This window comes from Melopsittacus undulatus, chromosome 7, assembly GCF_012275295.1.
Source record: "Melopsittacus undulatus isolate bMelUnd1 chromosome 7, bMelUnd1.mat.Z, whole genome shotgun sequence".
NCBI classification, from domain to species: Eukaryota; Metazoa; Chordata; class Aves; order Psittaciformes; family Psittaculidae; genus Melopsittacus; species Melopsittacus undulatus.
This window is the reverse complement of record NC_047533.1, coordinates 45,989,535-46,003,586: the sequence shown is the minus strand read 5'-3', so window position 1 is coordinate 46,003,586 and position 14,052 is coordinate 45,989,535. Positions and strand designations below refer to the sequence as shown.

Sequence of the window (14,052 nt, the reverse complement as noted above, 5' to 3'; positions counted from 1 at the left end):
AGGAAAAGATGACCCAAACGTTTACTGGTGTTTTTTCCAATCCTTGCACCAGACAGCACTGAAGACCACCCTGGAGCACACTCTGATGGAACAACAGCAGCAGTTTTGCCATACTGGTGGTCTACCTGTATCTCCCTTCCTGAGGAATTCAGCAAAATAACCGGTTTACCTTGCCTGTGACCGCTGACCACACTTTCAGTGTGTTGTCATCAGAGCCGCTCACTATTCGGTTCCCGCAGAACTGAAGGCATGTGATCACGTGGTCATCATGGCCCTTGAGCACCTGATGATAAAGAACATGAAATGTACAGTCACAACTTAACATAGGAGATTAGAAAGAGCACAAGGAACAAAGTGCTCTCCCCATTCATGAATTATAAAATGCTAGTTGCTTCAGTAATAGTAAGGCCCCTTGGTCCCGTGTGTCAAGTCTAATTTGCCACCAGCTGGAACCAAAGGAGGTATTTTCCTTCTCTCATGCAGTGATGCTGCATTGTTTAGCAAGCACACCACCATTACTGCAAGTCTCCTAAGAGTACTAGGAAAAATCGCTAATAAACGCAGGCTGAATTAGTACCTGGACATTGCTCAATTCCCCTGCAGTTATTCCATCTCTTTATTTTTCAGCCGAGTTACTTTTACCTTTGAAGAGTTGTTTGAGTCTTGGAACAAAAAGGATGGGGTTGTGGTATTTGCTGCATACTTTTATTGCACTGGTCAAGGGCTGACTATATCTATTTTTTTCTTTCCCAGCCAAGCATTGTAATCTATTAAATGACAGGCAGCACTAAGTCAAAAACTAGAAAACCATTAACTCAATTAAACACAAACAAAAGCAATAATTTAATGTGCTGGCAGTGGGGATTGGAATGTTGTTTTAGAGAGGTGTGATTTTCATTGCTTGATTTGGGAGAAATGGCAATTCACAGTGTATTTTATTGCAATACAGCAAAAAGAACCCTTTATCAGAACACAGAAGATGAGGAATTTTTTATTTAAGTTCTCGGAACACTTTTCAAGACGTTCATCGAAGTGAAATGGGCATTTGGATAATGCCCGAGGCTGTAATTTTCATAGTAATTCCAAGATAACTTGACGTGGCATATCAAGGCAAGAAACACAGAGCCATTGCCAGAGATGTACATAAGTCACAGCCAAATAAGCAGCAGGCGAGAGCCATGGGTTTTCCATGGGAATCTTTTGTTCTGATTTTTGTTATTCTGTTATACAGTCCTCAAGAAAACAGGCAAATTGATTTAAAACCTTAAGAGGTGAGGAATGTGGGTTTCCTTTGTGGTTCTCAGTGCTTCCTCAATACCATGTTTGCTTAGATACTTCAAAATCTTAACATGGAATGAAGTTATTGTCTTGTACTGCTCAATTTAGAGTATGTCTAAAAATAAAGCACAAAACGATCACATATATCACATATGGAGTATTTCTGTGTTGTGACATGGCCCAGCTCTACAACTACATACATAAATATATATGTATTTATATATATATTGTATATGTGTGTGCATGTTTAAATATAAGTATTTCCAATAGAGTTTCTGAGATTGTCTGTCTCAGAGACTGGCGTATTTATAGGAATTCACTGCATTGTACAGGAATTTTTCAAACAGCAGCAAAAGAATTCTGCTGTATTAAGAAAGAGTCACATTTCAATTTGCTAATGTGGTGCCCAGAAATTAATTTAAACCCAGGGTAAGCTGAAATACAAAGTAGGGTTTGTTTCTGTACCAAAAGTTGCTTTTTGTGCATGGTCAGTCTGGCTTGTCTGAAAGAAACAAAACAAAAAACCCCAAAGAAAACCTACGAGTTGATCCCACTTTGTTTGTGGCACCACACATACAGCTCAGAAACTCACCTTAGGAGATTTAAGCTCCCCTCGTCGCCAGTTGGTATCAATCCTGTGCTGCCTAATGTAGGCGCTTTTCCATGGACTGTGTATGAAGCCTGGTTTTATGACTTTCCTCCTCTTGATATGTAATGGTTCATCAATACCTAAAATGAATTTTAAAAAAGGGGGAGAGAGGGAGAGATGAGGCCACCCCAAAGAAAACAACTTCTCTCTCTCCTAAGGCTTCAATCCATACTGCACTGACATACCAACCTCCTGTACACTGATATTTGCACTGTGTGTCAGCAACACCACCCTGCTCCTCAGCCCTTCATACTATGTCTTTCCTTCTTGTTTAAGCTAAATCATTACTGTACTCATGGCTGGAAATGCTCCAGTTCATCATTCCTTGCTGGCAACCTACCAGCATGGTTCTGGATCCCCCATTCTGAGGCAGCGTAGCAGGATATTGCCTTTTTCAAATGGGTGTTGTCCAACAAACACCAGAACCACTTGTACGCTCATTTTGAAACCCTTCTGAAAGTAAACCTTTCTGTCTGTGGCCACCCATCTTCACTGCCTTTGAGTTCACCATGAGCCTTGGTATGAGTGAGCTTTTAATTCTTTTCTTGATTTGAAAGGCTGTGTGCTTTTGGCAATGTCCTCTCCTAGCTGGAATGTAAGTCCAGCTCTGTCCTTTCTGAACTGACACATGGGCAGCAGTGCTTTCTTTCAGCCTTGCTACTACAGAGACATTTTTTTCTTACAGTTCTCTCACCCATCTCTCTCTTTTCTCCACCACAGAGCAACTCTCTCCACCACATCTCGTTACTACCAAGAGCCTTGTCTCCTGCCAGTATGTGGATTTCACTCTTCTGCCTTTGGCCTCTTCTCTGGTGTCCCCATCTGCAAGCCTGGAATTAACTGCTCCTTCATACGACTGAGCACCTCGCTAAGTCTAACCAGTCTACCATACTGTGGTGTTGGCCTGGGCTCTCATGCCTGCCCATATTTCTTTTTACTTGTAAGATCACAAATGCAGGCTCGTTCCCCTTTCAAAACTTCTCCTTTTTCCTCACTCTGACCTCCTAATGCATTTTCACTGAAGTGTTAAGAGAATAATCTTTAGAGACTTAAGGTTAGATACCTGGTTTCCATTGCAGAGTAAAATTAGTTGGTTTAGATACCTTTACAAATAACCAGGTATATTCATACTGTCATGGTCTTTTAAAGCCTTTGCACTGACCTCTCACAAGTTCTTGTCCCTATACTCTGATGCAGCCTGGGCAGACCCTAAATTTGCCTTTGTCCAAGAAGGATACTGCTGTGCAATCCCATGCCTGTGCTCTGCTCCCAGAACAGACTCCTTGTTCATGTAATTAATTCTCCTTTAAAAATAAAAGCTTATGTACTTCTTGTGCTCAAATACCTGGTTACTGTCCTGGGAGCCTTTTCTTGCCCATTCCTACTACTGCTGAACCACCGTTACCTTCTTAATTTGGCATGAGCAGGCAATACTGAGCAGGCTTCTGGACTGTGTGTCCCTTGCTAAGCTGTCAAGTTAACACCTTTTTCGCCCACTATGTGCCATTTCTCTGTTCATTTTCCTACAAATAACATGAAAATCGCAGCATCCCAACCACCAAAATAGTTTGTCCTCCATGTTATTTACAAAGTGCAAGACCGTACTCCTGGCATTTTTTACATCTCAGCTCTTGCTTGCTTTGGTTACATTTTAAATAAAAATAACCCTTAAAAAGCAAAAATAATTCTATTTTAAAAACATGCACCTAATATACTTTATAAATAGGATGCTCAAAATTACTTTCACGTCTAGTACTCCATGGATTATTTCTGCTTCCTACTTTCAACAGCGATACGTACCAGGTAGCTCAAAGCATCCCAGCAGTAAATTTAAAATCACACCAATTGCCTTCATACAACTTTAAGATTATGTAAATGAACTTTCTACAACAGCAACACTTTGACCATTACATCCATCTTTTTGCACAGCCTTACCCTCCTCTTTGCATTTCTCTCTCCAGAGAAGATTATCTTCAGCCAGAATTCTCCAGTAACGACATGTCTGGGCTGCCTGCAGAAGGTCCCTGGGTTCCAGGAATGACAGCACATACAGTGCCAGCTGTAAAAAAAGAGAAAGAAAGTGTATTTTCTGCATTTCTTTTGGAAGGAAAAGTGAACTGACTCCAAGTATGATCACACATCAGGGGCTGAAATACAGAAAATTGAAATGATAAATTATTAACCAGTCTCAGAACCGTAACAGAGCTACAGTTTATTCTGGTGGGCACAAGGAAGTCTAACACGGAATGCAGGAAGACTGAAACATCACTTTGGTACTGTACTCAGTACACTACTAAAAACATATGGGAGATGCAGTGAGCCCCAGAAGACAAACAGAAGATGAACTTTTTCTGTGTGACAGGATTAAAGCTTATTGGGAGAGCTGACTAAGGTAAGCCATGTAATGCCCATGATAAACCCCCCAGAATCTTCACATCTCCAGGTGTACTGAAGTCTTAAACAGGGCAGGAACATCTAAAACACAATCCAAAACAGAAGGACAGCTGTCATTAAGGATAGGATGACCAAGTACAGCCTTTCTACTTGACAGCAACAATGTGTGTCCCCAGTCATGAAGAATGAAAGTGTATAATCAGGGAAGGCCCTTCCATGGCTAAAAAACTCTGCAGAAATACCAATATTGATAAAAAGGGATGCAGAGAACTACCTGCATGCTGAAACAGTGGGGTCTTTGTCAGTAACTAACAGGATGTAAAACTGGATGATCTGATTTCACTGACAGGTTTTGCTTCTGCTTGACGTATCTTTTTGTGTTTAGGATTTTGTATTTAGTTTTTAGCTCAAGTTATGATGCATATAAATAGACTCTGCCCTTCAAAGCAGCACACACTGAAATTCAGTAAGGAAGCCATAACGATAAGCTCTTGACCTCAGCAGATTTTTGACCTTATTATGTGAGAAACATTTACTTTCAGTAACCTAGACCAGCCAGTGACGGAGCAGGAAATAAAAATGCAGTATGCCAGAACTGTTTGCATTCTGACCACACACATACCTTGTTTGCAGGTCATCACCTGCAGCTCATGTTGAGCACGTAGGACTTCAGATTGAGGGGCCTGTGCTTTAAATTATGCATTAGGTCCCATATACACCCCAGGTCATAAAGCAGAGGAATCTTTCTTCTGTCCCTACTCAGGGAGTCAGCATTTAGGATTGGGTATAAAGCTCTGTTACAAGAGCAACAACCGTACCCATCCTTTTAGACTTTCTGTCGTAACTCCTAATATGTATAATTATTTAACAAGTGCTGTTTCCTAACACACATCAGACAGGCCGTCCCATTTCTGCTGGATGTTCCTTAACTGACAGCAGAAGTTGTTTGAATATCACATGTCCTGTCTATACAGATGCGGACGCTTGCTAAGATTGTGTTAATTAAAACCTGCGAGCCAACTGGTTCTTTAACAAGTTACATATGGGTGACATTTATTTTAGACTGTATTTATCTAAACAGTCATCAAGGGCCAAGACAGCCTGCAGCTGACTTTAAGATTAGCAGTGCATGGAAGATGATGTCCCTTTGTCTCAGCTCGTGGACCTAGTTCCAAGAAAAATTCAGGTGGCAAAGATCTGACCTTTGACTCCACTGTATTTAGGACTACTCTCCACTGGAGCGTTAATAACACCTAATAATAAGCAGTCTCTTTCCTTTTCCTTCATGCACACACAGAGCACCAACAGAAATGGCTGATTTCAGCTAAACTCCTAATCTGTTGGTTTCTAGACCTGGTTTCACAAACAAGTAATTTCAATAATTATTTCTAAGGTCTCAGCAAGAAAGCAGGAGTATTAATTTCAGATTAATTGTTTAGATTGCATGTTTCCTCAGGAGGAAAGCAAACATCTCCTTGGTTATTCAGCTATTAAGTTACTGTCTTTGCATTGCCGAAAACATTCTTGAAGGAAAGCCCTCCTGTCCAAATCATCTCCTCATCCCGGTTTGCACCCAACAGCACTAGAGATAACTACAGATGTTAATGCGTAGCGACAACTCAAAGGAGCATGGTCTCCCAGGATACTGGCTTTGACAGGGAAGCCTGTTTACAGAATTACTGACCCCAACAACTTGTTCTTGCCCCCACAGCTCAATTCGTCACCCCCTGCTGCAGCCGGCATCTGCAGCTGGGGCAGCATCACTTAGGAGATAAGGGTGAAGAAAGAGCTTCAAAAAGGAGAGGAGATGGTGGAGTTACCTCAGTGGGTTTTTTTGTCTAACTCAGTTCGTTTTGGTGACAGTGATGGAGGTTTGGGAAGCAAAGATTATTTAAGACAGCTTCACTGGTGAAGTCAGCCTTTCGTGCAGCTACTATGCATCTGAAGATATTCTGGTGTCAAGTAAAAACAATAAAACAAACTAAACACAAGCAGCTTACAATGGAGTCAAGAAACATAAATGAGAATGAAGGTTTTACAGCTAAATAGCTTATCTCTTCTGTGAAGAAATTACTAAAACTGAACTAAATACATGGTCATCAGTTATAGCATAACTAGATCACTGCTTGTTCTTTAATTAGTTTTGCCACTAAATCATGCAAAGACAACTGAGCTGTGAGTTACAGTTATCAATTCTGTATTAAATGTCCAGCCTTCATAGATGCAGAAGTGGCAAAGCATCTTCTGTCTTCTCAAAGTATGAAGGAAAAGTTCTTCTACCTTTAAACTAAGGCTGCTTTGGGCAGCTTCTCTAGAAACATGGCAACCATGCAGAGGTCCTCCTGAACTCTTCTCCTCCTCCAGCATCCTTCCCATTTATGAAGGAGGCTGCAAGACCAAGTGCTTCTGTAAATACTAATCTCATGTCATGTGTCCTATGTTAATACTTGTTATATAAATTGCTTCCAACCATTACAAATGCTAACCAGAAAGGGAAGGCTGTGATGCTCCCTGACTTGTGAAGATATGACAGTGTATAAAAGGAAAGAAGGATCTTACACATCTAAGCATTCAAAAATAGGATAAATAACAGAAAAAAATGTCAAGAAACGAGATACAGAACAGTCTTCTGGTAATAAGACTATGTCGAACACAGTAACCAAATACTAGTACCAGAACTTGCTTTATAATCTGTTAGCAACTGAACGCTTACAAAGACTTCAGCCCTTATGAAAATTTCCATGTGGAAAACCCAGCATGCAGTACATCTGGAAAAAGAAAATGGACTTTCTCCTACTTCAAATAGCAAACCAATTTGCTATTCCCTAAAATCAATCAAAGCCAGAAGTGCCATGTCAAAATTCACTAAAACACATTCATCTAACAGCAAACTGAGTTTGCAATCTTTCATATCCACCCTTCTGTTCTATTACTATTCTGTGGACATTATTTAGTGACACGCTGAAAAGCACACACGCTGAAATCTAAATCTTAGTTTCTCTAACCTGATACAACATGACCTGATTTGCAGCAATGGATTTACTGTAATACATCTGCTTAATTAGGGTTTGCCTTCATCCTTGGTGAGAAGTGCTCTTCTGGGTTTACTTTTTGGGTTTTTGTAGAGATTTCAGGGCTCAGTTTGTTTAAAATAAATTTAAAGATAATATTAACACCCCCCCCCCCATCACTTAAAGCATTAAACAGTAACACATACACTTACAGAACAATGTGCAAAAGGCCTTGCATCCAGAGGAAATGTTTGTGTGTGCATGCACTAACAGATTTAGTTCTGTCAGCCCAATTAAGGTACAGAGGTATTTTTAAAGCTACTGAGATTTTGTTCAAAGGTATTTCCAGGTTATTTTATATTTCCAGGTATCTGAATGCCTATCAAGAGGTAAAGGTATGGTCATCTGAACTTACAGTAACCATGTTACGACAGTGTACCAAACTGTGGATCTGTAACACCAGTTTACATCACTACATGGGCAAATCTGAGTGCTGTATTTAGCAAGGAAGTTTTTAAAAGGTGGCAGCTGATGCACGGTATTGTCCAGCATGAAACTGTATTTCTCACCTCTTTTGGGAGCAAGGAAATGAAGTCTCTTTGAAACTGGGGCTCTATTACTTGCATCATGTGTTTTACTTGTGTTGGTTCACAACTATCAATGAGTTCATCTAAAGCAAGTAATTTCTCTGGTCCACTCCAGCTCTGCAAAGAAAAAGTAAGAAAGAAACAGTAAGGTCAGTTTAACACACTGATTTGGTTTATATCAGTAAGTGCTGTCGCTTGCCAATAAGGCAAGTTAAGTTTCCTCATCGACCTATAGACAAGCATATAAAAAGCCAGGAAGATAAATGCTCATGTTAATTACATAAAAATGAGAAGCTCATCAACACAGAATATTCAAAATTACTACATTGATTCATAAGCTAAGACAGGATTTGTTACACACACACATACAGATTAGCAATTAAACAGATAATAATATTTAATAATAATAATTAAATTAATTAAGCTTCTTTTGAAGTTGATGAAATCTACACACATTACTGACAGTGAAGGGGTTGCAACAGAACGCGTTCCCCTTCCATCTCTCCACTGTGCATTGAGTGAGACGACAACTTCTAACCTTTCTGTTTCATCTGGCAGACCAAAAACTTTAAATGAAATGAGCGGAAAAGGAAACTTTCTGTAGAAGTGCATTAGCTTACTGCCTGCTCATTACTATGCTATGTCCCTAAGTGACAATGCTGTTATTTCAGAATCCTGGCTATAAACCAACGTGTATTTTGCAAGTATCAATTTACACTTGAATAAACAGGGAATTTCGATTGGTAATTTTCTTACTTCACATTTTTACTAATGGGCACCATAAAACACAAAGATGTTAATAAGGCACTCATCTGAGAGCAGAGCAGATCAGCAGCAGCATTTGTAGAAAAGAATTAATAACTAAATATACTGCATATATGAAAAGCAAGTCTTAAACTCATCTGGGCTCATCAAAGAGTTTTGATTTGCTATGTGAAAGCAATTTAAAGAAAAAAACAATTTCTACAGGAAAAAACAACAGCCACCACTAAGTGATGGAGCAACAGAATTAGAGCATGAATAAAGCTTCAGAGAGAAAATGAGACATAACAATGAGACATAACATTTTCTGAGAGCAGATTCACATTCATACTCTTGCATGTCTCCTAGAGTGACATTTACAAGTAAATTAGCACATACAAATGATATTGTAGTTATGGTAAGAGGCTAACTGAAATGAAAAAGAAAAAACGTAAGATACCTTATAATTAAGAGTTCTGTATTAATATGCCATGTATTTCAGGACCTTTGTTGCTTATGCTCTAAATTTCTGTTCTCTGGCTTTGATTCTGACAATCAAATCCGGTCTCCACAATACTACAATGTTTGTATATTGTGAAGTTTCTGCAGAACACGAGGCAAGGAGAAGGTGGAATTTTTGAAAGCAAACACGAAGCAGATAAATACCCACCTTTGCTTATATAGAAACATCATCATGTTGCATCCTTTCTCTCTAATTAGAATGACAAAATCCTCTGAATATCAGGAAAAGTGTCATTTACACACATGATGATCCACCTGACTTTCACAGAATCATAGAATGGTTAGAGTTGGAATGCGCCTTAAAGCTCTTCCAGTCCCAACCCCCTGCGGTGGGCAGGGTCACCTTCCACTAGACCAGGTTGCCTAAAGGCCCATCCAACCTGGCCTTGAACACTGGCAGGGATGGGGCAGCCACAGCTTCTCTGGGCAACCTGTGCCAGGGCCTCACCACCATCACAGGGAAGAACTTCTTCCTTATATCTAATGTAGATCTCTCCTCTGTCAATTTAAAGTCATTCCCCCTTGTCCTGTCACTCCATGGCCCTTGTACAAAGTCTCTCTCCAGCATTCTTACAGGCCCCCTTTAGGTACTGGAAGCTGCTCAAAGGTCTCTCAGAAGCCTCTTCTTCTCCAGGCTGAACAAGCCCAACTCTCTCAGCCCGTCTTCATGGAAGAGGCTGCAGCCCTTGGATCAGCTGCACAGCCCTTCTCTGGACTTGCTCAAGCAGGTGACCCCATTCCACCAGGGCAGTGAAAGCAGCTTTGAGCTACCCTAATGACAGAGCAAGCACCTGCTGGGATGGCTGCGAGCAAGAAGGGAGTGCATAGCTACGTGCTCTACGTTCTACAGCAAAAGCGTGGCAGATGTAGCCACCCTATAGCCCACCCTAACAGAGGAATGGAGGGGGAAGGAAGTTCCTATGGCCCGAGCCTTTCTGCACACTGTTGGCAACTGGCAAATGGTCTAAGTGGGCAAGCAAATGTTCCCCATCCGTGTGTGTGTGCAGACTGTCACCATCTGAGATGAGGGTTTTCCTTCATCATATCCAGTACCTCAGAATATTAAAAAGAAACAAGAATGTCTCAGCAGAGATTGCAGCAGTGCTGTTATAAACAGCTTTTATTATAAATTTCTTTCAACAGAAACATTTGCCTCACAAGCGGCTCTCCATAAATCATGCACTGAGGAACTGTTTATCTCACCAACTTTCCCACTGCTGTTTGTTTCATTAACCCAGAGCTTAGCCGGTGCTCGGTACAAACGTTTGCCATCTATAATCTCATCTGTCAGCTCTGCTTGAATTTAAGAGAATTAAAAAAAAGGGAAAGTAATACCTGTGCTACTTCCTTATAATATAAATTTCCAAGGTCAGTCTTCCCTTAATTTATAAACAGCGACATTTATTAAATTAGAACAACTCAACCTGAAGAGCATTGTTTTTTGCTGTGGTGAATACTGCTCACAGTTATGAGCACGTTATTGATTAATAATTTCACTGTGTGCTGTCTTCATCTGTAGCTCCCGTAAACAGACATTTCTGGGTTTAACATAAAAAACAGATCTGAACAGAAAAAGATTAAAAAATGGGCAAGAGATGCTAATGAATAAAAGCAGTATCCTCATTCATCTGTCCATTCATCATTAGGGGAGGGCTACAGGCAGCTTCCTAAGGCCCTTTTTAAACAATCAGCTGCTACAAAATGTTTTCTCTAGGACATTGTCCCCTTAGTCTTTCAGTTAAGCAAACAAACCTCCAGCTACAGTCAGTAAGGGGTCTCTGAGGGATATGCTTGGCATGGAAAACTGGGATGAAGCCTTGCCAGATGAACACAACTGTTTGTGTTAACGAAGGCAGGACTAGTAAATTACTGTTTCTGGGCCCCATGGCTTGATCTGTCTGCAGAAGAAAATATGCATCTAGCACATGGAGCAGAGGGGGCAAGAAACAGCTTTGTGGCTTCGATGAGAAACAACACTGAATGAAGGCTGTGGAAGAGGAAAAAAAGAAAACAAATGTGTGCCAAGCAGTCTGCAAAGTTTCAAACATTGTAGATGACGAGACACTTCTGAGGCACGTATTCCTCTTCCCTCACGTTTATTCAGGGAGGTGTTTACTTTACAAGGCTCTTTGGCTTGTTCATACCACTTCTTGGTTCCATTGTGCAGTTGCTGCAACCATGGCACTACCCATCCCTTTCTTTTATCCTTTGCTATTTGGTTAAAAAATCCTTCTTTTCCTTTCAGGCATGCAAAACTTTATTATCAATACGGACAACTTTGCTGCTTCTACAACTTCCACCTCATCCCTCCTGTCTGACGTGCCATCTATCCCTTCATTACCTCCTCTTTCTGCACCTCCACTCTTCCATGACCTACGCGTTCCTATCACACATCTCTCATTTGCTAGCTCCAGTTTGCAGAATTACAGTTTGTAGCAATTACATGCTTTTTCTACAATAGGTATATTTAGAACACCTATTTTAAAGGGTTTCATTGCAGGGTGCTGTTCTCCATTACTGAGTTCTGTCAATGGAGGTCTGTCATTACACGTTTCCTCTTCTGAAGGCTGCCTCTGCCCAACTCTTGGATCAGTTACTGAGAACCCTACCATCCTCCACCTTAAAGGTATCTCAGTCCAGATAGAAACAGCACACAAGCAAAACCCACTGAAAGGAACATCATTTACATCAGCAAGCAGTCTGTCACAACAGGGGAGGTTTGGGAGCAGCAGGTGCTGAAGCCCCCACATCAACCCATCTCTATGACCTTAGTCTAGCCCCTGGGGCTTAACACCAGCACCACATGCAACTTGAACCTGTCTTCAGGAGGTAGTGACTGGTTCAGATCCATTTGTCCAAACTATGGGTTGGACGACATAGTTTTTCTTCTCGAAGTCTAGTTTGTGTGTATGAAAACAGCCCTGAGACCTGAAGCAATGAGAAATAAGCAGGAGTGATCAGAAGATCTGTTTTAAGTCTGCACTGCTCCTCTGAAATAAACTGTTAATGGTGATACAGCCACAAGAGGTATGTAGTTGTAGTGTGGATCTCTCCCATTCTACGCAGGGAGGCTGTGCAGAAACATCAAACCCTTGACCTGGCCCCACCATGAGATACCGAACAGCAAATGTGGCAATGCCAGTTAAGACAAAATCTTTCTGCCTGCTTCACATAAGAGGTGGACTCCTCAGTTGCACATTTATGCATTGATGAGCATCTTTGGAAGAGTAAGAAATGGAGAATGGGAAGCAATTGGAATTCAGGTGGCTTAACCAACTCCTTATGTAGAAGCAAGGAATGGTACTCTTGCCAGCAGCCAGAAATAGCAAAAGCATTTTGCACACTATCTAAACTGGTAAGAAAAGAATGCTTCCAATTGTAGGTAAAATAATAGCATTCACCAGTTACTCAAAGTGATTGCCTGTAGTTGCTGTGTATGGAACAGCTTTTCAACATCAATATTCCAAGAAACACATTTTTTTATCACATTACTTAAATAAAACCCAGCACTCTAAGTATGTGAAGTAGGAAGAATGAAGAGAGAACTTATTATATTTAAAGCAGTACTATCTCTGACTGAGCTTAGCATGCAGCTGAGGTTTTTTTCCCCTTATGGCAAGCAAATTGGTGATTTAAAAAAAAAAAACAAAAACAACCTATCCTGCTTCAAATAAAATAAAATTCCTTGTAAAAGAAGACCTCTTGTTAAAGATACACTTGGGCACTGAGTTTAAAAGATCTTTTAGTGGCTATTAAAAAGACCTGAAGCCAAAAGCCACTGCGAAACAGAAAAAATAAATAGGCCTTTAAGAAATTAAATGGTTTGAACCTATTAAAATGCTTTTCTATTTTTCTTTCCAGACTGACATTTCACTGAAATCAACAGACGTCTTCATTTTTAAAGGGAAGGCTCAACTATGCTTTCAAGTGTTTCTGCATTAGTTTTCTGTCACTTTAAAAATGAAAATCTTAGAACAGCAAAAGATAAATTTAACACATGAAAGATGAATTTTTAAAACCCCCTTTAAGGCCATCTGATGTTTTCTTAATATTTGAACAGTGGTCTTGCTTTTTAATTTCAAAAGGTAACACAGAACGACTGAAGGCCAAGGTACAGGTAGGAGACCTCCAAATAACTGAGTATCACTTGTTCCTGACAGCTTCTATGCCAGAGGACAGTTCTGCCTTGACACAGCGCATGTCCAGCCACCATGCCCCTGGAAATTTAACTTTAAGATTAATTGGAAATATACTTTCACATAAAATTGGATGGTGCTATAAAGCAGCCTTAGCTGGCATACAGTACGTAATGAAGAAAGTGCTCCCGTTTCTGTTTCTCTACAGGAAAAACTTTGTATTGCAAGGAAGATTCTACATTTGCTATTTAATTCTGCCCTTTGGGCAGAGTAACCTCCCTTACTTTAAGAATGTGCTTTTATCTTTTGACTGTTTAAGACTTGCCCCTTTCATAAAACTCACGGGGAAAATAAGCACACAGAAAATGAGCTGCCTTGGCATTAGCCAAGGAGATATAACACTGAGGTACAGCTACGTGACTCTGAAAGCTTTTGGTTCTGAAGTAAGGGACTCTCTTCTGCGAATACAATAGAAACTGCCAGTGACAGAAGTGATCAGTAAGTGCTACTCAGTGATCTCCAGTTATGAGAAAGGCCTCTCCCTCTAGTACAGATCAGCATTTAGGCACATAGTACTGCAACCAAGTATTTTGAAAAGTCAAAAGTATCTAACCATGTATTTATTAAAGCATGGTTTCTACATTACAAACCCCAAGTTTAGGACCCTAAAGCAATAATAACTGAACTATAGGCAGAATTTCCATGGGCTTATAGACTTCTTTTCCTTATCCTGA

General features: G+C 40.4%; 1 protein-coding gene across 3 annotated transcripts in view; it reads right to left on the bottom strand.

Moving 5' to 3' along the window:
* Positions 1-14,052, bottom strand: part of FBXW7 (F-box and WD repeat domain containing 7) — a 172,808-nt gene that overhangs the window by 11,994 nt on the left and 146,762 nt on the right. For all 3 annotated transcript variants that reach the window (XM_034064549.1, XM_005148949.4, XM_005148950.4), the window contains 4 exons: positions 7,902-8,036; positions 3,863-3,986; positions 1,871-2,007; positions 170-283 (listed from right to left, as the gene is read on the bottom strand). In XM_034064549.1, the coding sequence (XP_033920440.1) occupies positions 170-283; positions 1,871-2,007; positions 3,863-3,986; positions 7,902-8,036 (510 nt within the window). The remainder of the gene's footprint in view (positions 1-169; positions 284-1,870; positions 2,008-3,862; positions 3,987-7,901; positions 8,037-14,052) is intronic.